Genomic DNA, 27,256 nt, shown 5'->3' on the forward strand with positions numbered 1-27,256 from the left:
GACTATGAACTAATGCATAACATATATGTTGTAAATATTGGAGTGTTTATAAATAATAATTTACCAGTTTACCACACGTATGGTGAGAAAGTTTGCACTAAAAAAAAACTTAACATCTAAACTATTTTTTTTAAGATTCGTTAGTTTATAATTTCTTTGGAAAAGAAACCATGACAAAATATAGTTTCAACAAAGATCATCTTCAAATTTTATAAAAGATTCATACCTACATAATTTTTTTCATCAGCTTTAAACAAGTATGATTTGTTTGTGTATGCACTGTATATCATTTAGTGGCAAGTTAGATTAAAAAATAAGTAATGGCGGAATAAATAAAGGCAACAGTACTATACCGCTGTTCCAAATTCATAAATTGATTGAGAAAAAAAAAACAAATCCGGGTTACAAACTAAAAACGGTAAACGCATCAAATATAAGAGGACTACGACACAACAGAAACACAACATTAAAATGTAACACACACAGAAACGAAATGTAATATCACAATTGCCATTTGGAAACTATTAATAGTGGGCAATCAGTATATGAACAGCAGATATTTTCATGTAACTTTTTGTTGTGAAGCACTTTATGTGTACAATTTTTCCTTCTAAAACTTCTTATTTTGTATGCATTGGGAAGGTTAATTCCAACCAAAACCGTTTGAAAGCAGAATATAATTTGATTTAAAAAGATACATTTTACTTGACAGTGTAATATTGTTTATATTTAATTATGCAAACTTTACATTATGGCAGCTCAATAAACTTGATATAATAAGTCAAAATGACAACGTAGTGTTTTGTTTAGCCAATCAAAGGATTTATACGGACATGTATTGTTGCATTGTAAAGTCTTTGTTGTAAGCGAATAACACATTTTATTTCCTCCACTTATTGGAACTGATGATGTGCACTCTGTGTTCAAATTCATATACCTGGTGTGTAAACAAAGCATTACAACCCTTGCAATATAATAATTGATTCAAAATATTTTTTGAGAAACAATCACCTATGAAGTCACGGAGTATGAACCGTCATAGGACATCTCTATGAATGCCGTCTATAAAATTAATCTGATATGTTACAATGTATTTTTTCAAATGCATATTGGTCATATGGTGAAACCAAAGGGGCTCTTGAGGTTTAAGTCCACTAAGACTCATGGTTTTTCACTTTTAATTCTATCAATGAGAAACTTGTATGTATAAATTATGTAACCTTTTAAGTACGATCGGACTTTTTCGACAATAAGAGTCTACACAAGACAATTCTGTAACTGGAAGAATTGTATCGTATTTGATTCGTATATCGTCTTTACCAGTAAACAATAGATAACTTATCTACCAAGTGTTAAAGTTCCGCTCTAAATGGTCTGATCATATGTTAGATTCGTGTATGGAGAATGATCAAATACCGTCTTTATCTCGCATCTTATACTTTACATATCAGAAGAATCACACAACACCCTGTGACTGGAACAATGTTAAAAGACCTGGCATAAATTTTAAGATCCAAAGTGATTTAATTAAAACAATAGGTGTTGACGTGCTAGATTATTCATTTTGTACGGTAAAAATATTTCTCAAGTTATCAAGGCTTATATATTGAGAAGAGCACGCGTGTTAAAATCAGATACCAAAAAATGCAATAATTGGCATTTTCCCAGTCAAGGCTGTTTGTATTTAGTTTGATTATAACCTTCTTTAAAGTATCAATTGTAGGTTATTCTTTATGTCTGAAATTGGTTTCAAATCTTACAAATCTTCTCTTTAAACCAAAAAAAATAAACTATAAGATTATGGCTATGAAACCAGGTTTAATCTACCATTTTCTACATAAAGAAATACCGGTACCAAGTTAGGAATATAACAGTTGTTTTCCATTCGTTTGATGTGTTTGAACTTTTGATTTTGTTATTTGTTAAGGGACTTTCTGTTTCGAAGTTCCCTTGGAGTTCGGTATTTTTGTTATAATACTTCATACTGCAATATCTCATCAGCACATAAGTTTAGATTTTTTCAAATTGATGGACCTCGAGCATCACTTATGAAACATTTATTGTCGAAATGCGCATCTGGTTAAGAACTTGAAAAAGTAGATTCGTGTATGAAGAATGATCAAATACTGTCTTAATCTATCATCTTATACTTTACACAACACCCTGTGACTGAAAAAAGTTCTGTCCCGTAAAATTTATTTTCCCTTTCCTTTAGTTTAAACATATTTTATTGTCTAAATATACAATAGGATTGGATACAAGTTATAACAACTTAAGATAATCCTCTCCCTTTCCTTTGAAGTTATATACCAGAAAAAAACAAAAAAGCTCATTGGAAATAGCAAAATTGATGTCGTATGGAAATCGAAAATCAGATATCTAACTTTTCAATTCGAAATTCGAAATCGTCAATCTGAAGAAGTATTAACAGTTGTTAAATATATTTAGTTGATACGCCAATTTTGCATGTGAGAAGGCAGCGATCCTATACTTGGGGATTTAACATTTGATATTTTTTTTTCTTTCGGTTGGACATTGCCGTAAAATACGAAATGCAAATGAACACCTTATAAAAAACTCGTGTGGCAATGAATGGTTCATCACTGTACACCATTATAAACGACAGTACTTGGACCTTGTTTTCATTTACATTCTTACAGATTGCAATTTTAAAATGATCATACAAGTGACAAGCAGTTAACTTTCAGCCAAAAAAAAACGGTTATGAGAGTCAGAACGATTAAATCGCAAATGTGTTCAATGGATTATTGAAGACACCGATTCATTGTCTATTATTCTGCTTTTTCCATCATTTGATGTCATTAACATACTCATACTATCAAAATATTCGTGATGTATATGTATGTTTATGTTTCCTTAATAGAAATTCCAACTTATATATTCAACATGCATTTTTGCAGTTACAACTATTTAGATTTATATTTCAACTATGGCGTGGTCAGGTTTTCTTATACTTATGAGATTGAATATCAATTTGTTATTTTCCGCCTCTCTTTTAACATCAATTAATGATTTATAATCCTAAATTTCATTATACAATGCATAACAACATAATTAATATTGCTAGTATTATAATCATAGTATTAATATCATAGTCTTCAATGTTAAGGTTAATAAAATATAGTCTCAAGTCTTCAAAATACACAGAACATGCCACTATTTCCTATATTTATCTCTTTTAATAAACCTTTTGTGGATTTATATCGGTATTATATCAATGTTTAGTAATCTCTGTGGAATTTCGAATTGAAAAAGTGGTTCCTTCATAAAAGGCCTAATCCTTGGTTTTTATGTATTTATATTCTGCGGATGCAATATTAAAGAAAATAAAACAGAAATTTAATCCTTAATAAAATACACCTAGTCAACTAAATTATGCAAGTAAAAGGTAAACGAAAGCATACAAAAGATATTAAAGGGACAATATCTTAAATTTGATAGTTTAAACAATGAGCTAAGCAAATTTCAAGATTGCGTCGAATCATTATTTACCGAAATGATACAAGGAGGTAATGGACAAACACAATCAGGCACATGTCTCATATCTTATATTTGATGAGATCTGACGAAGCGAGTTCGATTGAATTCTGATTATTTTGATCTTTATCTTCCCTTTTGTGATCAATTAGCAACAGGGGGTAACATCAGTAAGAGGGTAGTTTGTGGGGTTTACTAGAACGCATGATAAACGTAGTTAATTCAATTGGTTTTATTTTATAAATTCTTCTTATAGAGTATATATTTATTATGATTTTAATATTATTTAAATGCATTTGTGTATTTTAATAAAACAAACTTAACAGAGAGTTTTACTTAGTACTAATATAAATAAACTAACAGGACCCATTACTTAAATAGCTTTTGATACAATGTCATCTGGAATATAATAATTCAGCATTATCTTATTATCTATGGTTAAAGGTCTCTTATTCAAAAGACAAATATTTTTTATCGGTCTTGGATCTTATTTAAATTTAACTGAAACAATATTTTCTATAATTGTTGATCCTATACTAAATATTATTGTTTAGTGGTGTTGCGACCGACGCATAAATTACAATTCCGGACTGGATTATCGAGATTAATCTACCAAAATCAGATCAACTATTATCAAGCATAAAACATGAGTTATCTTTAATTTTGTTCTTGATGCGTAAATTTACCTTTGTTTAAAGTTTGAGGTATAAATTGAGCGGGGAATCGATTGTTAGGCACTTTACAATTCTCAGTTTGGTCGCCACAGTAGGTTCCGTTTTAGTTTGTTGTCCGAAACGAGTTAAAGGAAAGCAATGGGAGACAATTTTCACGTTACACATAGATATGTCTTAGACAATGATGTACGATATATGTATAGTGGAAGTCCTTTAAGCATGATGTATAGAAATCCAGACTATCCGAACTTCGACATGCTAAGGTTAAAAAGAGAAAATACATCATTTAGGAGAAACATCCTACAAAATCAAATGAATGGAACTTTCCTAGTACCAAGGAATCCAGCTCTACGATCATTCTCCCGTCATGACGTTAGTGGCATGGTCAACAGACTTCAACGAACGACCATTGCCAGGGTTGGAGTTTCGGAAGAAAACTTAGACAAATTAAGATGCAGGGATGATGTTATGGAACCTGATAAATCTGGATACGCTTCTTACAGAAAATTACCTAAAGCACAGGTGGACAGAATCGTGGAAAGATTACTCAAGAGTAGAACAATTATGAGCTCAATGAAGGAATACAAAGCACCATTACCGCTGATGACTGGCCTCTCTACCAGTTATACAAAATTAGCAAATTCTAAAGCTTTGCATGGAGTAGTGCCAGTTGTTAGAGTATGATAAAAAAAAAAGTGATATTGTAATAATGGTAAGCAAACATGATTTTATTTATATTACTGCTTTAAATGAAATGATCATAAAAACATAAATACCATTCCTTGAATATATGTTGAGCAGGATATGCTTACCCTTTCGGAGCACCCCAGTTTTTTCAGGGGTTCGTGTTGCTTAGTCTTTAGCTTTCTATATTGTGTCTTCTATACTATTATGTGTCTGTTTGTCTTTTTATTTTTAGCCATGGCGTTGCCAGTTTATTTTAGATCTATGCGTTTGACTGTCCCTCTGGTATCTTGTGTCCCTCTTTTAAAACATCTTTATAAAAACAAGTATCAAAATTATACCAAGCGAATAATAAAATGTTTAGATGTAAACACGTGTGTGCAAATATATAAAATGCAATCGATGCATAATTAAGAAATGTAAATATATCAGTGATTTAAAAAAAAAAATACAATACATAGTTTGCTTATACATGTTGCAGTTGTGCTCAATTGTGTGTCTATGGAAGTGAAATGACCATAATAAAAAAAAATACAAAATGCATCATTGAATAACGATGTAAAGTGTATAAGAATTTTTTTTTTTTATTTATTAATCAAAATAAAACGTTGATTAGGAGTTCTATGTATTTGTGTTTTCAAACAGAGACATTAGAGATTGAATGATAAACTAGAAACAATAAATTTAAACTACCGAGCATTTTAAAGGGTGTCAGGTCAGACTAACATTTTTTCTAATATATTAACACGCTATTCCAAATACCACAACAATTAATCCGGGTTGTTCTTTTATTGTAGAATTTTTACACACGGAACCTCCCAAGAGCTGTGACGACCAACCGTTGAAGTACTTTACCAATGCTGAGATACCATTTCATTCAAACATTGGGACTTGGCCATCAAATGAACTTATCTTATATTCTGACATTTTTTGTATGCCAATATCACTTTGCTTTTAAGTTATACTTCGACTTTATTAGCAGATCATGCATAGTCCGAAAGAAATCTGGGTTTTTTATATTGGGAAACAAAGGAATGATATTGTTCCAGTAATTTTTTATATCAAAATTTTTGTTCTCTTCGTTTGTTGATGTTCATTCGTTTTTACCTTTTACGTTTATGACGGATAATGCTTATTCATTCTGGTCACCTTCGAATAGCGCTTAACACTTTTTCTTCTTTTTTCTCCCCTTCATTGTATTGTATCTTGTTTTGTTTACTATGTTTAATGTGTTTTGTTTTATTTTGTTACAAAAGTTACATGCAATAAAAATGATAGCTTATTTAGTAAATACGTTTCATGGGTTTTTTTTTCCTTTTTTGCTGGCGCCACTATTTACTCATACTTTATTTTGACAATCTGAGTTTTGAGAACTGCATTAAGAGGCGCAATATGATGTATCATAAGCACACGAATTTCTAACCCGTTCCAGAATCCTTAGGTTGCTGATGCTTTATGCTATTTTCAGGACAATTGTTTTAGTGAAAGATATGGATATATAACATTCTCTCATTTTGTTATCAACATTTAAATAACGATCAACATATCCTGTCTTTATACTGTGTACCTATCTAGATATGTTTGACTAAATATTTTTCAAAGTTCTTATTTAAGTTAACCATAAAAACATTATGGTAACTACCTGTATCTCTTTGAGGGTATTATCTACCCAGTAGTCAGCACTTCTGGAATAGATTTTTTTAGTTGTATTAGCAAAACTTTCATGGATTTTTTGTCCTCAATGATCTTTACCTTCGTACTATATTTGGCCTTTTTAACATGTAGAAGTAGACGTGTAGATGAAACGAACGTCTGGTGCAAATACGAAATTTCAATTCTGGTAACAATGATTAATTTATTTACAACCACTGGGTAGATGCCACTTCTGGTGGAGTCTTTATGCCCCGAGAGTATCACCAGCCTAGTAGTAATCATTTCTGTGTAGACATGAGTGTAGACATGAATTATCATTGATATGGTCATAATTATAAATTAACTGTTACAAAACTTTATCTTTTTGAAATACTAAGGTTTTTCCACCTCAGAAATAGATTACCTATTTGGCAAAACTTATAGAAATTTTTGATCCTCGATGCTCTTTCCTTCTTTCAATTTCAAAACTCATACGATACGACAGCTGCTACTCGGACTTTTTAATACGTCATCTGTTTCTTGAGAAAAATATAGAGACTAGTTTGGTCAAATGGCTTTTGACGTAACAGGGTATTTATGTATCCCGGTATTGTGTTTTTCACTTTGGGTGTTCCTGGTGCAATTGATTCCTAGGCTGCGATTCGGACTTTATTTGGATAGTTGTGATATAAGGTATGTACTATCAACCTCAAAAAAACATTTTTATCGGTGCCTTAGTATCAACTACACACACAATTTTTTGTTGTTGGCGTCTTTAGTAAATGTTTTACTAATTTAACAGATTATAAAAAAAATGTCATATTATTGGGAGTATCCGCTTGCATTAAAGGTAAGTTTAATCCACCAATTCCTTGAAAATCCAAGTCAGGCATATGACACTTGTTTTCCACTCGTTCAGTTGGTCGATAACGTATTTTTATTGTTGTTTTTTTTACTTTTCAAAAAATTAAACTGGAAAAAAAAATGTTTTGTATAAAGCAATACTGTTGATTCCTTGGAAACTTGTGACATGATCAAAAGAGAACGAACATGACATTAAATATCTGAAACGGAATTCGTTTGATCAAAATTAGATTTTTAGCTCACCTGGCCCAAAGGGCCAAGTGAGCTTTTCTCATCACTTGGCGTCCGTCGTCCGTCGTCTGTAAACTTTAACAAAAATCTTCTCCTCTGAAACTACAGGGCCAAATTTAACCAAACTTTAATCTAATCTTTTAATTATCTAACGTGACTTATTACCCAATTGTGACTGTTTTGCTGAATATGAATTCGTATTACTATAAAACGTGTTTCTGTACTTGTTTATCCCAAATTCATGTATTTAGTTTACATGTTTAATGTTATATCTGTAATTCTCATCGGATTTTGTCAAATGTGTTGACGTCTTTTTATTATATTTAGGTGTTACGGATAGAAAAATTAATCACCGCCTTTATTAATTATATCTAATTTTGTACGATTAATTACGTTTGAAGTTGGATTCATAACAAACTGGACATATATATATATATTACAGTTAATTGCTATTAATAAGTATTGCAATATGCATTTTGTTTTAATGAATTATCCGTATTTAGTTTTAATATAATCTTAAAGCAATCCTAATTCTATCTCACTTTTGAATTATAGTTTTTCATGTGTGACGTCATGCTGTTTCTAAATTTCATAAATTCAAATGTGGCGTAACGTTTGCCTTTTCGCCATCGTATGTGACGTCATTTCTTTTAATTGCGTTGATGCCTGGACTGATTCGGGTGTGTCTATGCTGTATTGAACTTAGCATCATGTATTCGGGTTTAGTTTTCTGTAATAAGTTTATACTTCAGTTTCATTATGTATATATCTTTCATATTCATTTGTTAAAATTTACTGTTTGCAATAGCATGAATCGTTCTATATAATAATGGTGTTCTTATCCCGGGCATAAAAACAATGCTGTATTTGGCAAAACCTTTTCAACTTTTGATCTTCAATGCTGTACAACTTTGTACTTTTTTCACTTTCCAACTTTTTTATCTGGGCGTCACTGGTGAGTCTTGTGTGGACAAGACGCGTTTTTGGCGTATTGAATTTTAAACCTGATGCCTTTTGTTATCTATTCATCATGTTTTTCTTTGTCTAATGTGTTCTCCTATTTATTTGTATTGTAGTCCTGTAATATTATGTTGTCATTTCAATGTTATATTTAACTTTGCCATTAAAGTGCGAGGTTTGGCATGCCATAAAACCAGTTTCAACCCAACACTTGTATTCCCCTTTAAAAGTGTCCTGTACCAAGTCAGGAAGATGGCAATTGTTATAATATTGTTCGTTTCTGTGTGTGTTGCATTTTAACGTTGAGTCGTTTGTGTTTTCTCTTATTTATGAGATATTGAGATAAGACGTGACACGGTACTTGTCTATCCCAAATTCACGTATTTGGTTTTGCTGTTATATTTGTTATTCTCGTGGTGTTTTGTCTGTTGCTTGGTCCGTTTCTGTGTGTGTTGCGTTTCGGTGTTGTGTCGTTGTTCTCCTCTTATATTTAATGTGTTTCCCTCGGTTTTAGTTTGTTACCCCGATTTTGTTTTTTGTCCATGGATTTATGAGTTTTGAACAGCGGTATACTACTGTTGCCTTTATTTGCCACAATCATCATTAGGGTATCTAGTTTAAAAATGTGTCCCGTGATCCGGCATACCAACCAAGATGGCCGCCACGGCTAAAAATAGAACATAGGGGCTTATAACTAAAAAACCAAAGCATTTAGAGCAAATCTGACATATGGGGAAATGTGTTTATCAGGTCAATATCTATTTGCCCTGAAATTTTCAGATGGATCAGACAAGCTGTTGATGGTTGCTGCCCCTGAATTGGTAATTTTAAGAAAATTTGGCTGTTTTGGGTTTTTATCTTGAATATTATTATAGATAGAGATAAACTGTAACAGCAAAAATGTTCAGCAAAGTAAGATCTACAAATAAGTCAACATGACCAAAATGGTCAAGTGACCTCCTGAGGAGTTATTGCCCTTTATATTCAATTTTTAACAGTTTTTCGTAAATCTTAGTAATCTTTTAGAAAAATCTTCTCCTCTGAAACTAATGGGACAAATTAAACCAAACTTGGCCACAATCATCATTAGCGAATTTAGTTTAAAAATTGTGTCCGGTGACCCAGCTTACCAACTAAGATGGCCGCCACGGCTAAAAATAGAACATAGTGGTAAAATGCAGTTTTTGGCTTATTACTCAAAAATTGAAGAATTTATAGCAAATCTGTCAGGGTTTAAGTTTTTATCAGGTCAAGGTCTATCTGCCCTGCAATTTTCAGATGAATCAGACAACCCGTTGTAGGTTGCTGACCCTGAATTGGTAATTTTAAGGAAATTTTGCTGTTTTGGGTTATTATCTGAATATTATTATAGATAGAGATAAACTGTAAACAGCAAAAATGTTCAGCAAAGTAAGATCTACAAATTAGTCAAGTGACCAAAATGGTCAATTAACCCCCTATGGAGTAATTGCCCTTTATAGTCAATTTTTAACAATTTTTTGTAAATCTTAGTAATCTTTTAGAAAAATCTTCTCCTCTGAAACTACTGGGACAAATTAAACCAAACTTGGCCACAATCATCATCAGAGTATTTTGTTTAAGAAGTGTGTCTGGTGACCCGGCATACCATTCAAGATGATTGCAACAGCTACAAATAGAACATAGGGGTAAAATGCAGTTTTTGGCTTATAACTCAAAAACCAAAGCATTTAGAGCAAATCTGACATGGTGTGAAATTGTTAATCAGGTCAAGATCTAACTGCCCTGAAATTTTCAGATGAATCTGACAACCAGTTGTTAAGTTACTGTCCCTGAATTGGTAATTTTAAGGAAACTTTGCTCTTTTTGGTTATTATCTTGAATATAACTATAGTAATGTACAGCAAAGTAAGACCTAAAAATAAGTCAACATGAACAAAATGGTCAATTGACCCCCTAAGGAGTTTCGTAAAATTTGTAAATGTTCACTAACATTTTCCCCTGAAGCTATTGGGCCAAGTTCATTATAGATAGAGATAATTGTAAGCAGCAAGAATGTTTAGAAAAGTAAGATCTACCAACACATCCCCATCAGCAAAACACAATTTTGTCATAAATCTATCTGTGTCCTTTGTTTAATATTCACATAGACCAAGGTGAGCGACACAGTTGGGGTGAAGGTTGGTAAAGGGAGCAAACAGGTAGACAGATAGGGGATGTGGTATGATTGCTATTAAACAAAATATCCATCGGAGACATAAGCATAGGGTGAATAACAACCAATTAACAACCAATTATAGAGCTATAAAATGTCTTGATGTGACAAAATATGTATACAAACATAGATTATTTATGTTTTAAGTTTTTGTGTTTATGTTAGTTGTGTTGGTAAGTTTGTCTATATAATGTGTAAAGCGATTTTCAACTGATTTTGTAGCGTGTTCTTGTGTTTGTGCTGTTAATAGGTATAAGAAGATGTAGTATGAGTGCCAATGAGACAACTCTTCATCCATGTTACAATTTGTAAGAGTAACCCTTTATAATTCAATGTATTGTATTCAACACGGAGCGTTGACTCACACCGAACAGCAATCTGTAAAGAACACTATATTTGAATTTTATGTAACATTGTTATTTTTTATCTTGTATTTTTTCATTAATAAATACTGTTTTAACTAAAGAGGCCCAAATTTAATAGTGTAAACCCATTCAAAAGGAAAAAAACAACGGTCTAATCTATATAAAAAACGAAAAACGAAAAACACCTATGATCCACATCAACAAACGACAACTACTGAACATCAGATTCCTGACTTAGGACAGTTACAAATAAATGAGGTGGGTTGAAATATTTTAATAGGACCATCTTTCACCCTTATCTGAAACAATAGTGTAACAGAACAACATAGAAAGACACGCTATAGAATATTAATTGAAATGACTCGATCAAAAGATACCGTATAGCGGGTTATTTTCGCTGATAGAATAAAATTGTCAAAAATAAATTCCGCCAAATGAAAAGTTTACGTGCAAAGGTATTGATAAAAGTTTTGAATCCGCCAAAATAATAACCGCAACAAAAAAGTTTTATACCTTATTCAATGAAAATGGCGAAATTTTACACTCGCAAAAATAACCCGCTATACGGTATATTAACACTGATGAAGGTACACTGAAAAGTTAGCCATATCCTTTAACTCAACTTCCCGCTATATAGATGATGTTCTTTCATTAAATAATTCAAATTTGGTGACTATGTCGAATGCATCTATCCCATTGAACTAGAGATAAAGGATACAACAGATACCGTTAAGTCGGCCTCATATCTTGAATGAATCTAGAAATTGACAATGAGGGTCGATTGAAAACAAAACTTTACGACAAAAGAGATGATTTCAGCTTTCCAGTTGTGAACTTTCCATTTCTAAGTAGCAACATTCCAGCAGCACCTGCATTAGGTGTATATATCTCCCAATTGATACGATATTCCCGTGCTTGCATTTCCTATCATAATTTTCTTGATAGAGGGTTGTTGCTCACAAGGAAGCTATTAAATCAAGAGTTCCAAATGGTGAAGTTGAAATCATCTCTTCGTAAATTTTACGGACGCCATCACGAGTTGGTTGACCGTTATGAAATAACCGTTTCTCAAATAATATCGGATATGTTCCGTACATCGTAACTTCAATCCCCTTCCCTTTCATGAATGTGATTTACCGAATTAGACTATTTACCTGATGTGTTATCACATAAACAACACGACGGGTGCCACATGTGGAACAAAATTTGCGTACCCTTCCGGAGCACCTGAGATCACCCCTAGTTTTGGTGGGGTTCGTGTTGTTTATACCTTAGTTTTCTATGTTGTGTCATGTGAACCATTGTTTGTCTGTTTGTCCTTTTCATTTTTATCCATGGCTTTGTCAGCTTATTTTCGATTTATGAGTTCGCCTGTCCCTCTGGTATCTTTCGACCCTCTTTTATAAATATTTTGGGTGGCCGTAGATTGACTTCTTGACGTCTATTCTGGTTTTATTTGTTGTTAAATTTTTGTTACATTCCGACTTACTATTTATATTTCATTATCATTTTTTATGAACTGCCTATTTATAATACTTTCAAATGTTCGAAATGCTATGGATATTCTACCCCAGGCTTAGATTATATAGAAGGTGTTTAGCAAATCATTTTAGGAATTTTAGGTCCTCGATGCTCTTTTGTAATTATGATCTTTGTATCGTTAATGCGTATGTTTGTGTACAGTGCTTATTCTGCAGGCTTGAGTATACGGGAGGGGGTGTTGCGAAAACCTCCCATTCGTGATTAAGTATTTTAAGCAGTTAATCCAACCAGGTTTTGTTTAACATGAACAATGAACATTGCAACGTTAGCTTGTTGTTGTTTGATCTTATTTTACTGGAAACAAAACAAAACGTAAGTATTCTATTTATATGTATATCCTTTAACGACCCTTTACCCCATGAGGATATGGACATGGCTCGTTTTCGTTGTTTTTCATTACTGCCTTTTCCCAACACGGTACATCTTCTACAGCTTTGCAGTCTGGATGCAGATCCCCCAAAGTTATTCCCAGTCTGAAAAGAATAAAAACAGGAGACAATGCTTTATTATTTATATCTATGTATTCTGCAATCGACCATCTCCACGTTTCTAGCATTGTCTCTCCCTAACATACTGATTTTTATATTCCGATTAAAAAGATCTTCATATGCATATATTAAGAATGTAAACAAATATCAAAACATCTCGTTTAGGTCAACTATGCCTAAGGGATTTGAAACTTATGTATGCTGAATATTCATCTGAATGCTCATAAAACATAACATGCTATGCCTTAACATTGATTAATAAGCATATGCATTAAAGATGAACTGTCTGGGGTAATAAAATGTTATGTTTAAAACCCTTCAAAAATAGATGAGTTTTCATTTTTACACCTTTTTATCTAAAAAATTTTCCCGCAAATTGAAATATAATATATACGTACTGACAACAATTCAGGAAACCGTTGTTACAATTACAACTGATACAATCCTCATATGATGTATAACGTATACCATTTTTTACAAAGACTTCATTGGGTGTAGTACAGTCTGTATGAGTAAAAAATAGTACATTACTCGCAAATAAATCTTTACTAGCACTGCTTGCATTATTTATTTTGATAAAACATTACGAAAAGAATTTACCAAAAATTTCGACTTGTAGACTTTCAGCAGACGTTTTATCAAGTCTACCAATCAAATAGGCCATGTGTTGTTAAAGTCCATTACTAATTGAGAGGAAATTTCAATATAAGTGAAAATGCTTTAAAAATTGCATTCAATTTGTATTCAATCTGAGAGGTTAAAGTGTGTAATATGTCAGTAGACATTTTTATGTTGTGTCTTGTGGACTAATTGGTCTTTTCGTGGTCTTTCTAGTATTTATTTGGTCATGTTTGTCATCTTTTTCTACTTCAACTTTCTCCCTCCCTTTTGCAATGTTCCACATCCCCGGAACTTATTTTGATTTACAAGCCGAACAAATTATTGAATTACAAATTAGAATGGTATATATAGAAAAGTGCGTTTTATTGTGATTTTAACATTTGGATTGGTTTAAATGAAGTAAAAAAAATATAAGTAATTAATTGATTGAATAACACTTTTACCGATTTTTTGGTAGCGTAAAGAATAGGATTTATTTCATAGTTGAATGTGTATTTACAATAAAGAATAAGACTGTTCATTCAAACATATATGACCAATGCTGGGAAAGGGGTGTAATGAAAGACAATGAAAACAAGGCATGTCCGTGTCCTTATGGGGTAAAGGGTTGTGAAAGTTGATAAATAAAAATAAACAGAAATGAGAATGCTTACATTTTACGTTTTGTTTTTCTTATAATGTTCGTTACAATTGTTTTTACTTCTGATGATTTGACGAGTATTTTATAATTTGGCAACAAATGTACTTCAATATCCTTACCGTATACAGTGAGTAGCTAGCATATTTATAAATCTGTTATGATTATTTCTATATCTTATGTAAAAGGCATTGCTTTTTATTTTACTGCACCAGACACCAAATATCTTTTCAGTGATGATTGAGGCCAAACTATTCAAAAAGCCAAACTTAACATAGTTTCAACAAACATGTGCTTGAATTTAGGTTTCAACGAATCGAGGAACCTACTATCATCTAACATAAGCAAAAATGTATAGCCATATTTGATAAAGTACCAGTTATAATTTTTCTGTAAAAAAAAAGTGAGAAAAAACATAATACAGCGATGCAGTTAAAAAATCGGACGATATAACAATCTATAAAAATCGCTTACCTATAAGACCTGGACCAGCATATGACACCCTAAAACAATAACCGTCTGCTATGGTAACAAGACTCAGCATTAAAAATACCGCGTTCAAAATAACATTGGAAAACATCTTGAATGCTATAAATTCAAGCCAGGTTTTGTTGTCTTATCCTTTTATAACTCTTTTCAAACTTAAGTGCTCAATTATTTTTAACATTTTATAACAACGTTATTATATTATTATCATTGATATATAACACATTTATGCAATTTATTACATTATTGCTTGGACAGATGGTCGAGCAAAGCATCGGAGATTCATCTAAATGACAACCTATTCAAATGAATTAATTGTATGCGCAACAGTGTTAGTTTCAGTGTAAATCTATGATGGGAAATTTCTTCTTCCAAATGGAGGGTGGTGCTTACTTTATAAGAATCTTGCAAAATTTTCATTTTGTGATATGTTGGTAAATGTTTATTTCTTGCAAAACAGTAAATGATACAACATGGAGTCTTTGAAAATGCCCGTATGACCTAATAAAAAACAGAAAAAAATAGCAAACTCCGAGGAAATTCTTAACGAAAAGTCATTAACCAAATGGCATAATCAAAAGCTCAAACACATCAAACGAATGGATAACAATTGTCACATTCCTGACTTGGTACAGACATTTTCTTATGAAGAAAATTGTGGATTAAATCTGGTTTTTGGTTAGCTAAACATCTTGTATGAAAGTCGCATACAATTCCGTTATATTAACAATGATGTTCGAACAAATAAAAAAAACAGAGGATCACAAGTCAATGTTTTTTTTTGAGGATTTTACCATTTTAAATCCTCGAACATTTTGTTATGAATTACTGCAAAAACATTTTAAAAAATAAGGAGAATTTAATAATAAGAAAATGTGGCATGACAGGCTAACCCAAAGGAGATATAGGGTCCTTCAAACCTCCGTATTTTTAACATGTTCAAATTTAGTGTTAAAAACCACTTTCGGAATTTTAAGTATTCAATGTTCTTCAAATTCGTACTTTATTTTTTACCTTTTATATTGTTTTCTGTTCGAGCGTCAAAGATGAGTATAACTAGTGTGAAGATGTCACTGCTGATGGAGGTTTCCTCCCGAAAGCATCACCAGCATAGTAGTCAACGCTTTTCTGTTGACATAGATTATCATTCAATTATAAATTATCAAAATTAAATGTTTACAAAACTTTGAATCTTTTCAAATTACCAAGGATGTTCTACCCTATAGGACAGATTACGTTAGTTGTATTTGGCAAACTTTGTCAATTTGATTCCAGTGTAACGAGTGAATCTTCTGTAGACGAAGTGTGTGTCAGGTATTTTCCTTTTTAAATCCTGGTACTAAGATAAAATTATTTGTTTATGTTTTTCATAAACTAATCAATTATATGTTAAATGTTGAATCATCTTCATTGCGTGTTATAGTGATTATTTTATTACTCCTTGTACAAGTTTATGCCATTCTTAGTAACGGGACGTAAACCATCCAATCATTGTGTTATTGTGCTATTATGAATTTTGAATTATTGACTTTCATTCTTTAATTTTTTTTAGTTGAAATAGTTATGTTTTTATAGTGATTAAATAGGTTTTATTGCAATGATTGTTGTACACCAATTTTTGACTTTTTTACCAGCTATATCTGTTTTTTGGTCACACATTGTTGTTAATATAATGGAATTATATGCGACTGACATACAAGTGAAAGCCTTAGCTAGCTATAAAACCATATTTAATTCACCATTTCTCTGCATTAGTGAGGAATTTGACAGTCGTTTCCATTCGTTTGAAGTGTTTGTGTTAGAGGACTTTCTGTTTTTAATTCCCTTAGATGTTGTTTTTATTTATTTTCGTTTTACATAGGAAGATTCCTCAGTGGTCACCCACTCGAAAATGGTGGAAACCTATACACTTTACCACACTTTTTGTCACATCAAGATGAATGAAGTTTTCAATGCGGTTAGTCCCCAAGGAGCATCACTACAACTTGCAATTTGAAACGGAAAATCGGGCTTAAGGCATGAATTTAACATTATTTTGTCATGAACTTTGAGGTGTGGTCTTTTTTGTATGATAAAGTTAAGATGATTTATCACTCAATTCATTTATAATATTTTAGTTTAAAGCAACTGAACGTACATGATTTATTTGTTTTACGGTTTGACTTAGAAGATATACCATTTCAAGTCTCCTTCTAATTGTAAAGCTCATAAAAAATCAAGTCTTGATTTATCTTTGGATACTAAATTTTGGAGTTGCAGTGTTCCAGAAGAAGGTTTATCCAGAAAACCATGTAGAACGTATCAAATATATGTTATCTTCACCATCATTTAGACGACCAACGGTGTACGCCTAGATGTTTTTGTGATAACTTTTTAAAAAATAAAATTTAAATAGACCCAAAATGATAATATATGTAAAAGGTTATATAGATCAACAGAATTGAAAAAAATACTTTGTACAAACCTAACAGAAATAAGGCATTAAACCATAAGCTTTTCCCAAGTATGCCACGACGTGACATTGAGATAAAGAACAGCAAATTTTGCAGTTGTTGTTCCTGTGATATTTTTCAAATCACCAAAAAAACTGAACTCCGTGGAAAATTATAAAAAAGATAGTCAAATGACAAAACAAAAAGCTTAAACATTAAAAGAATGGATAACAACTGTCATGTTCCTGGCTTGGTAAAGGCATTTTCTTTTGTAGACAATGGTGGATAAAACCTGTTTTTATAGCTAGCTTAACTTCTCACTTGTATGACGGTCGCATGAATTTCATTTAATGGACAACGATGTATGAACAAAACAGACATAATAAATGTCAATGTGTCAATTTTCAGATGTGGGATAAAAATCTAACCTTGTTTGAACAGAAAGGCAACAGTAGTATACCGCTGTTCAAAACTCATAAATCCATAGAAAAAAATCAAAATCGGGGCAACAAACTAAAACCGAGGGAAACGCATTAAATATAAGAAGAGAACAACGACATAACACTAAAATGTAACACACACAGAAACGGACAATCCCACGAGAATAACAAATATAACATCAAAACCAAATACATGAATCTGGGATAGACAAGTACCGTGACACGTCTTATCGCATTGTGAATTTACACTTACAAATAAGAGAAAACAAACGACACAACGTTAAAATGTAATACACACAGAAACGAACTATAATACAACAATTGCCATATTCCTAACTTGGTACAGGACATTTTTAAAGGAAAAAATGGTGGGTTGAACCTGGTTTGGTGGCATGCCAAACCTCGCACTTTTATGGCCATGTGAAATATAAAATCAAAATGACAACACAACACCACAGGACTACAATATGAATAAATTGGAGAACACAATTGACGAAGAATCACACGAACAACAGCCAACAAAAGGCAACAAGTTCAAAATTTTAATACGCCAGAAGTGCATTTTTCCACACAAGACCTACTAGTGACGCCAGATACAAAAGTTTGATATGCTTTACAAAAGGTATAAGATGCAGACAAAAGTAAAGAAAAACTTAACTGTTTTAAACCTCTGAAAAAAAAGTTATGCAAGTTATTTTGAATTACTCATAGAGAAAGATAGTAAATTTTGAAGTTCATAACAACATCTAAAATTATCATGATCAATGTATTCACTGGGGTTCTTAACATTTGCGCATTAAACAAGATAACAACTTTCTTATATTTTCGTAAACCAAGACTCAGCTTAATTACTTTAAAAGTTTACATGTTGAAGCGATACTGATTTGTTCAAATAGACAAAGTGGGAACATATGTAATTTGATATAAAAAAAAAATGAAATCAAAGGTGAAATGTCACTTTACAGTAAAAATTAAATAATTTAAAATGATCTGAATGTCAACGTACGTTTAAATCAATTTCCATTTGAACATAACAGGATGGGATATGTTTTTAACTATTATATGATATTAATTCCGACCTTTTGAATCCAAGCGGGAAAATATATTATGTTTTGCACTGTATTAATTGATACCTGGTACATATCCCCAGTCAAGTTGTCAGTACTTAGGTACTGGTATAACAATACTGATATTGTTTTAATGAAATTTCCTCCAATGCAATTTTGCAAAAAGCACAGGTATTAAAATCAAAGAATATATCTTCTTTGTGCATAGCTCTGATTCCTTGTACGCCTATATTTTAATGTGTGGTCTTTTTTTGTTTTATCAACTCCTGGACATTTGAAAAAAAATATTTTGATTGTAAATTTTTGGGACTCTAACATCACTCGATTTATATTATGATTGGAAATGAGTATACTGCATTGTTACCAGTTGGTGTTATTTTACCTGAACTAGAAGAATGCATGGCTATTTAAGTCTTCAAAAACTATAGAGCAGATTGCAAAGACAAAATATTGTATATTCGCTAATCGGTATTATTTCTGTTTACAGTGAACTGTTTCAATTGCGTTTGGAATACATGTATTATATCCGAATACTGGACTTCTGGTCTTTTCAAAGCAGTTTGCAAAATCAAGGGTCTCCCATTAATTCCTATAATTTAAAAGCTGTTATGCAGATATATTGTCTTAGAAAATTTCTTACAACTATAATTGATACTAGACTGATTTTTGTCAATTGGACTATAATCGTTACTTTTGCAAGAAGTATAGCTAGAAACCAGCTATTACTACTCAAAGTATTTTCAACACACAATAACATGTTTGCACTCTTGTTTATATGATGCTTTTCGGAATTGTTAGAAGTTTGCAGTTATGTGGCAAATGTGAATTTATGGGCAAATATGTTACAAATGTATACAATATATACAATTGAACGCAATATTTTCCTCTGTATACTGATTTGACTAAGAAGTTTTCCCCTGTTTTTATATGTTAGGCAGTGAGAGACTTTTCTTTTTTGCATGATCTTGAAGATTGTTTTTGAGATGAAGACGGAGTAAATTTAGAAAGGATTAAAGGGACGCGTAAGAGTGAATAACATATGATAGATCATAGATAAATATCAAGTCACTCAAGCAGAGTGTAAGATGGTTTATAAAAAGGTCCTATATACATTTGAGCCATATTGCAAATTTAAATGAAACCAAACCAAAGTTAAGATTTTCAAAAAGGATAATAAGACAAAATTTCAATTTTGAATTTAATTTAATTTTTACACTACGGACTAGGGAGTGTATAGACCAAGCAGTAAATATTTTGTAACTTTAAAAAAGAAGATTTGGTATGATTGCTAATGAGAAAACTGTCCATAAGAGACCAAAATGACGCAGACATTAACAACTAAAGTTCACCGTACGGCCTTCAACAATGAACAAAGCCCATACCGCATAGTCGATATGACAATGTCAAACAATTCAAACGAGAAAACTAAAGGCCTTATTTATTTATTTCACCGAAGTGTTGACAACTGGTCTGGTGATACCCTCGGGGACGAAACGTCCAACAGCAGTTGCATCATAAGACATAAGAACGAATTATAAAAAGCAATTGAATCAGATGGACAAAACTACAAGTGGACGTGGACAATTTGCATATATAACCTTATTAGTAATAGGTATTTACCTTTTGATATATAACCAGGTAATATTTAACTACGCGATAACAATTTTTTTTTATTGTTTATGAAGTTTTTGAAAATGAAAAACCAAAACATTTTGAACAAATCAATTTTAATTTCTGTGAAGGAGCACTTTAATTAAAGTACACTATGCTTAAACTCGTAAAAGAGAGGCGAAAGATACCAAAAGGCATTCAAACTCATAAGTCGAAAATTAACTGACAACGACATGGCTATAAAACAGGACAAATAGACAAAACAATAGAACACAAAACACATGTACAACATAAATGAGTATTATCATTGAGGAAATATTAAACCTGAAATCTATATCCACTTTGCCTTAACTTACCCGGTCTCCTTTTACATGTACAATCAACAATTTCAACGTTAAAACGTATAGGCTTGTTTTACTGGAAACAAAACAAAACTTGAGCATTCTCATTTCATATCAATTTTATTTTTTTAACGACCCTTTCCTCCATGAGGATATGGACATGGCTCGTTTTCATTGATTTTCATTACAGCCTTTTCCCAGCATGGTCCATCTAATACAACCTTGCATTCTGGATGTAGGTCTCCCAAAGTTATTCCCATTCTGAAAAGAATAAAAACCAGAGACAATGCATTATTCTTAATTGTTATGTTCTTAAAGCTACCACCACCACGTTTCTATCCTGTTTCCCAACATATTCATTTGTTTATTGCCTTAATAAATACCACTAAGGAAGCTCCGATTACAAAGATGTACAAATAAATATATTTCCTGTGTAAAAAAAAAATAACAAACAAAATCGTTTAGGTTAACTTTGCCTAAGGAATTGGGAACTACTTTTTGCTCAATATTCAATTGAATGTTCATAAAACATCAAATGATATACCGTAACATTGACTTTTAAGCATATGCATTAAAGATTAACTGTTTGAGGTTATAAAATTTTGTGTTTAGAAAATAAAAAATGTTTTTAACAAATTTATCTAAAGAGTAAGAATATTTCCGGAAATTGAACTATAACATATACGTACTGACAACAATTCAGGAAGCCGCTGTTACAATCACAACTGATACAATCCTCATATGATGTATAACGTGTACCATTTTCTACATGGACTTCATTTGGTGCAACACAGTCTGTTTATGTATGAAATAGAAAATTATTTGCAGATGAAGCTTATATTATCACTGCTTACATTTAATTATTTTTATGAAATAAAATCTTAAAGATATAACCAAAATGTTCAACTTGTAGATTTTCAGCATAAGTTTTATTAAGTTTACCTAACACATAATACTATTTGTAGTTAATTTCTTTATTTATGGGAGTATTCGGTATATAGCTGAAACAAATCTTGAGGTTATTTTGTTATATCGTTGAAAATATGAATTATAATTGTCTCATCGGTAACCCTTTTTCCTCCAACCATGTTTTCCTTTGTTGTACTGTACACAAGTATGACATTAATTCTGTATATTGCAAATGTGTACTACCCAGCAACTAATTTATTGATTGGAAAGTTAAACAAATTTTTGAATTTCATATTTCAATATACATATGTAAAATTATCAAAGGTTTTTTATGGATCGCTAATATCAAATAGTTCGTTTTCCTGTGGATTTAACATTTGGACTAGTTTAAATGACTAATAAATTGATGGAAACAACACGTTTCCGATTTCTGTTAGCGTAAGAGACGACATATAAAAATCAATGAAGAATAAAAAACCGAATTCAAATAGTTTGGCTAGGGGGTCAAAAAAGCTGCAAGCTCGTTTTGATTTACATCGATTTTATGTATATCCTTAATTGTCAATCAATTTTCCCCAAATTAAGTTAAGAAGGGGGTAGGGGGTCAGTGAAACAACTATATGAATTAATTTTTTTTTATCCTACATTGAACTTTTGATGTCGTCCCTAACGAATAGGATTTAATTCGTAGTTGAATGTTTATTTTCAATACAAGATTAAACTGTTCATTTAAAGATAAAAGGTTGTGATGTAAGACAATGAAAGCAAGCCATGTTCGTATCCTAATGGAGGTCTAATGATTGGTGTAAGTAGTTACTACTGTAATGACAGTCAGCAGTGATGTTGTGAGTTAGAACCACGCTCGTGCGGGTTCACTCGACTCCAATCTAAATTGACTATAGGATTGTCAGTTTTCCTATCGAAGGTCGGTGGTCTTGTCCGAGCACAACGGCTTCCACCACCACTAAAAACTGACCGCCACGAGATGCGGTGCTTAAAAATGTCATTAAAACACCAAAAATCAAATTTATAAAAGTAAGGTTTGTTAGAGTATAAATAAAATTGATATTAAATGAGAATGCTCACGGTTTCTTTTATTATAATTTTAATGTTCGTTACGATTGTTTTTTCTGCTGATGATTTGAAGAGTGGTTAATGATGATTTTGTTTAAATGTGCTTCAATATCCTAGAACTACACATTTAAAACAGCATGAAGTGAGTAACTAACATACTTCATAGAGCTGGTATGGTTATTTTATAAAAGCGGCATTGCTAGATATTTTTCTGCACCAGACAACAAATACCTCTTCTGTGATGCTCGAGGCCAAATTATTTGAAAATCAATCTCAACACAGAGTTTCAGCTTAAAGATGATTCAATAAGTCCTACTGGCATCTAACATTACCAAAATGAACCGAAACGTATAGCCGAACCCGGTAAAGTACCAGGTATATATTTTGCTATGAAGTTGTCACATACATAATACAACGATGTAATTAAAAAAAAAACGTTAAAAAGATCACACAATATAGATATATACAAGTTGTCAAATAGAAATGGATACTTAAAAGTAGCTTACCTTTTAAACCTGGACCGGCATATGACATAAAACAATAACCGTCTGCTATGGTAACAAGACTCAGCATTAAAAATACTACGTTCAAAATAACGTTGGAAAACATCTTGAATCCTATCAATTTATATAGTCACATTTTGTTGTCTTATCCTTTTATAACTCTTTTCAAACTTAAGTGCTCAATTATTTTTAACATTTTCAATGTTATTATGTTATTATCATTAAATGTCAAACACCTTTCTGCAATTTATTACAGTATTGTCTGGACTGAAGGTCGAAAGAAACGGTTGATATTCATCTAAATGACGACCTGTTGAAATGAAGATATGTTATTCATATGTTTTTTGTCGAGCCTCCAACTTTTGTTGCAGAAAGCTCGACATAGTGATAGCGGCGGCGGCTACGGCGGCGACGGCGTTAGCTAACTTCTTAAAAGCTTTATATTTTAGAAGGGGGAAGACCTGGATGGTTCATACCTTGTATATAGATGCACCATGTTACGAAGTTTCTGTCAGTCACATGTCAAATGTCCTTGACCTCATTTTCATGGTTCAGTGGCAACTTGAAAAAAAAGTTCAGATTTTTTGTAATGTTGAATTCTCTCTTATTATAAGTAATAGGATAATTATATTTGGTATGTGCGTACCTTGCAATGTCCTCATGCCCGTCAGACAGTTTTCACTTGACCTCGAAACCATTTCATGGATCAGTGAACAAGGTTAAGTTTTGGTGGTCAAGTCCATATCTCAGATACTATAAGCAATAGGGCTAGTATATTCGGTGTATGGAAGGACTATAAGGTGTACATGTTCAACTGGCAGGTGTCATCTGATCTTGTCCTCATTTTCATGGTTCAGTGGTTATAGTTAAGTTTTTGTGTTTTGGTCTGTTTTTCTCATACTTTATGCAATAGGACTACTATATTTGTTGTATGGAATGATTGTAAGGTGTACATGTCTAGCGGGCAGATGTCATCTGACCTTGACCTCATTTTTATGGTTCACTGGTCAAAGTTAAGTTTTTGAGTTTTGTTCTCTTTATCTACTCCTATAAGCCATAGGTCAACTATATTTTGGTGCATAGAAATATTATATGATCTATATGTCAGTGGGGCAGGTTTTATTTGACCTTGAACTCATTTTCACAGTTCATTGATCAGTGTTAGATTTTTGTGTTTTGGTCTATTTTTCTTAAACTATAAGTAATAGATAAACTATAATTGTTGTATGGAAGCATTGTTAGCTGTATATGTCTGACTGGCATGGTTCATCTGACCTTGACCTCATTATCATGGTTCATTGGTCTTTATTTAGTTATCTTGGTTAATGTTAAGTTTATGTAACAGTTGTGATAAAGCTTTATACTTAGGACTATCAACATAATATCAATGATTAGTAAAGAAGGCGAGACATTTCAGCGTGTGCACTCTTGTTTTAATATTATATGATTTAAATTCCGACCTTTTGAATCCAAAAAGAAAAATATATTATGTTTTGCACTGTATTCATATCCCCAGTCAAGTCGTCAGTAATTTGGTACTGGTATAACAATACGGATATTGTTTTTTTGAGATGTGCTCTTATATGCAATTTTGGAAAAGAACATGTAATAAAAACCTCCTTCGTGTATAGCTCTGATCCCTTGTTCAACTTTGGCTTAACTTTTGATTTTTTTGGGGTATATTTATCAACTCTTCAACATTTGAAAAAAGTTTTTGATTTTCAAATTTTTAGCATGACTGGAGATATATCATGTGATCATATGATGCAGTGGCATTATAGGTTACAATACACCATTAGATTTTATGGGCGCAGCCATTTTATAACATGGGATTCAGAATTAAGAGTATGGCTAATCCTGATTGGTCGACATGTGCGCCCGTTCTTTTTTTATTTTTAGAGACTTCGTACACTCTGCTTTATACAAAAGGCAAAATAAAAATTATTCCGTAGACCTGAAGGCACTGAGATGACTTTTCAACGCTAGGACAAGACACGTATTTTTAAGGGCAAAATTGATAGGCATGGGAGATAAGTACAAAATACGCTAAGAAAAGCAACGCGAACCTATATGTTTGGGACCAAAAAATACTGTCCTAATAACTTTTCTTTGATTGTAGCAAGGTTTCGTTAAAAAAATCAACTTTCTAAAGTCTGTATCTCGAAAAAGGCTACCATTGTAGCCTATGGGGAAATTAATTGTTTATTTCAATCTATAACCTGATGATCTTATGTTACCGGATGTAGAAGCTAAGTGCGCAAGGCTATTTCAAATGTCTTCAAACATTATAGATCATATCGCACGAACAAAGTATTGCATATTTTCTAACCAGTAAAATTTCTATTTGCAGGGAACATTAAAATTGCGTTTTGAATACATGTATTATATCCGAATACTACTTCTGGTCTTATTAAAGCAGTTTTCAAAATCAAGGGTGTACCAGCAGAAAAGTTGTCTTAGAAAGCTTAAACCTATTAATGACACAAGACTCATTTGTGTTGATAGAACTCTTATCCAAATCGTTTCTTTTGCTATTAAATGAACTTATTTTCACATATTAGAAACCAGACAGTCTTGATTTCTTAAAGTATGTACAACACACGAAAATATGTTTGCATCAAATGCACTTGTTAAAAAAATTCTCTAGTTTCTTTGTCGATTTTCAGAATGAGTTGAATGCAGCTTGCAATTGTGTGGTAAATGTGAATTTAAGGGGAAATGTGGTAAAACCGTTTTGAATATTTGAAATCGAATAATGTCTAGTTTTCAGTATAATGATTTGACTCAGAAGTTTTCCCTGTATACATATATATTAGGTAGAATTTAAAAAGTCCCTTAGGCCAAGTTGGCTTTAGGTGAATTTGGCTATTTATTTTCGGTATTTTTGACGATTTTCTTTACTTATTCATCTTCGGATTTCAATGTTTGGCTTTGAGCGTTCCTGATGAAGGTAAATTCAGAAAAGCGCTTCTAATCAGCAATAAATTATTAAACTTGTTGTTTTCCATTTTTTACATCACTGAGTCGATACCTCTGCTCGTGGACTATCAGTTCCCGAGTGTATCATCAGCTCAGTAGTCAGTGTTTCGGTACTGACATGATTTAACAAACTTATCTAAAATTGTCCGTTTATAAATTTTGAAATTATTATAAAACTAAGGTTTCAACTCCATCAGGCAAAGTTGGCTTTAGATGAGTTTGGTTATTTAAGTTCGGTATTTTTGACATAAAGCTCTTCAACGATTTTCGAGTTGGCTTTAGATGAGTTTGGTTATTTATGTTCGGTATTTTTGACATAAAGCTCTTCAACGATTTTCGAGTTGGCTTTAGATGAGTTTGGTTATTTATGTTCGGTATTTTTGACATAAAGCTCTTCAACGATTTTCGATACTTATCCATCTTCGGATTTCAAATGTTTGACTTTGAGCGTTCCCGATTAAGGTAAATCCAGAAAAGCGCTTCTAATAAGCAATAAGTTATTAAACGTGTTGTTTTCCATTTATTAAATGATCTTGAAGATTGAGAGCAAGATGGACTAACGGGAAGCGTGGGTGTCAAGTAAGTATAATAAACCATAGAATATTTTTCATACTATTTAATGATACAGTCACTCAAGCAGAGTACGTGTAAGATGGTTTATAAACAGCCAAATTTATATATATGTAGGACTCAAATCTATGGCAGATTTCTAAACTATGGAAAATATGACGCTACAAACGCCAAACCAATTGAAAATGAAAACATTTTTTGACCCCCTGGAATTACCCCCAAACTCAATCCAATTCATAGTATGGAACCTTGTGGTATAATTTCAGAAAGTTCCTTAAACTTGCACACATGTTATTGTCTGGGAGCTACAAAAATGCTGTTTTTGAACCCTTATTCCTAAACTGTTGGTACTATTACCCCCTGAAGCAATCCCAGCCTTCCTTTTGTGGTATTGAACCTCCTTTGTAAAATAACATAGTGATCAATTCACTAAACATAAAGATAAGTGTCCGGA

The 27,256-nt window shown here is 32.1% G+C and overlaps 3 protein-coding genes across 3 annotated transcripts; 1 reads left to right on the top strand and 2 right to left on the bottom strand.

The window, feature by feature from the left end:
• Positions 1–4,139: 4,139 nt before the first annotated feature.
• On the top strand, positions 4,140–6,147 carry LOC134707392 (uncharacterized). Its single transcript, XM_063567104.1, has 2 exons — positions 4,140–4,884; positions 5,654–6,147. Exon 1 carries the CDS (start codon positions 4,311–4,313, stop codon positions 4,854–4,856), a length of 546 nt encoding a protein of 181 aa, XP_063423174.1. The 5' UTR covers positions 4,140–4,310; the 3' UTR covers positions 4,857–4,884; positions 5,654–6,147.
• A 6,837-nt stretch (positions 6,148–12,984) lies between these two features.
• On the bottom strand, positions 12,985–15,001 carry LOC134705806 (uncharacterized). The gene is made up of 3 exons (XM_063564523.1): positions 14,865–15,001; positions 13,531–13,636; positions 12,985–13,117 (listed from the first exon to the last, which is right to left on the bottom strand). The coding sequence occupies exons 1-3, from the start codon at positions 14,968–14,970 to the stop codon at positions 12,985–12,987; spliced, it is 345 nt and encodes a 114-aa protein (XP_063420593.1). The 5' UTR covers positions 14,971–15,001.
• Positions 15,002–20,868: 5,867 nt separating this feature from the next.
• On the bottom strand, positions 20,869–23,415 carry LOC134707397 (uncharacterized). The gene is made up of 3 exons (XM_063567109.1): positions 23,257–23,415; positions 21,457–21,562; positions 20,869–21,028 (listed from the first exon to the last, which is right to left on the bottom strand). Exons 1-3 carry the CDS (start codon positions 23,357–23,359, stop codon positions 20,896–20,898), a joined length of 342 nt encoding a protein of 113 aa, XP_063423179.1. The 5' UTR covers positions 23,360–23,415; the 3' UTR covers positions 20,869–20,895.
• Positions 23,416–27,256: the final 3,841 nt, after the last annotated feature.

The sequence above is a fragment of the Mytilus trossulus genome, chromosome 2 (genome assembly GCF_036588685.1).
Source record: "Mytilus trossulus isolate FHL-02 chromosome 2, PNRI_Mtr1.1.1.hap1, whole genome shotgun sequence".
In the NCBI taxonomy this organism is placed as follows: Eukaryota; Metazoa; Mollusca; class Bivalvia; order Mytilida; family Mytilidae; genus Mytilus; species Mytilus trossulus.

What these genes read in the sequence shown, in the direction of transcription:
- LOC134707392 (XM_063567104.1), top strand. Translation starts at nt 4,311, where the DNA reads ATGGGAGACAATTTTCACGTTACACATAGATATGTCTTAGACAATGAT.
- LOC134707397 (XM_063567109.1), bottom strand. Translation starts at nt 23,359, where the DNA reads ATGTTTTCCAACGTTATTTTGAACGTAGTATTTTTAATGCTGAGTCTT. An exon ending in TGCCGGTCCAGGTTTAAAAG is followed by an intron (nt 21,563 to 23,256) that starts GTAAGCTACTTT and finishes ATACATAAACAG; the next exon opens with ACTGTGTTGCACCAAATGAA. An exon ending in GGCTTCCTGAATTGTTGTCA is followed by an intron (nt 21,029 to 21,456) that starts GTACGTATATGT and finishes TATTCTTTTCAG; the next exon opens with AATGGGAATAACTTTGGGAG.
- LOC134705806 (XM_063564523.1), bottom strand. Translation starts at nt 14,970, where the DNA reads ATGTTTTCCAATGTTATTTTGAACGCGGTATTTTTAATGCTGAGTCTT. An exon ending in TGCTGGTCCAGGTCTTATAG is followed by an intron (nt 13,637 to 14,864) that starts GTAAGCGATTTT and finishes TTACTCATACAG; the next exon opens with ACTGTACTACACCCAATGAA. An exon ending in GGTTTCCTGAATTGTTGTCA is followed by an intron (nt 13,118 to 13,530) that starts GTACGTATATAT and finishes TATTCTTTTCAG; the next exon opens with ACTGGGAATAACTTTGGGGG.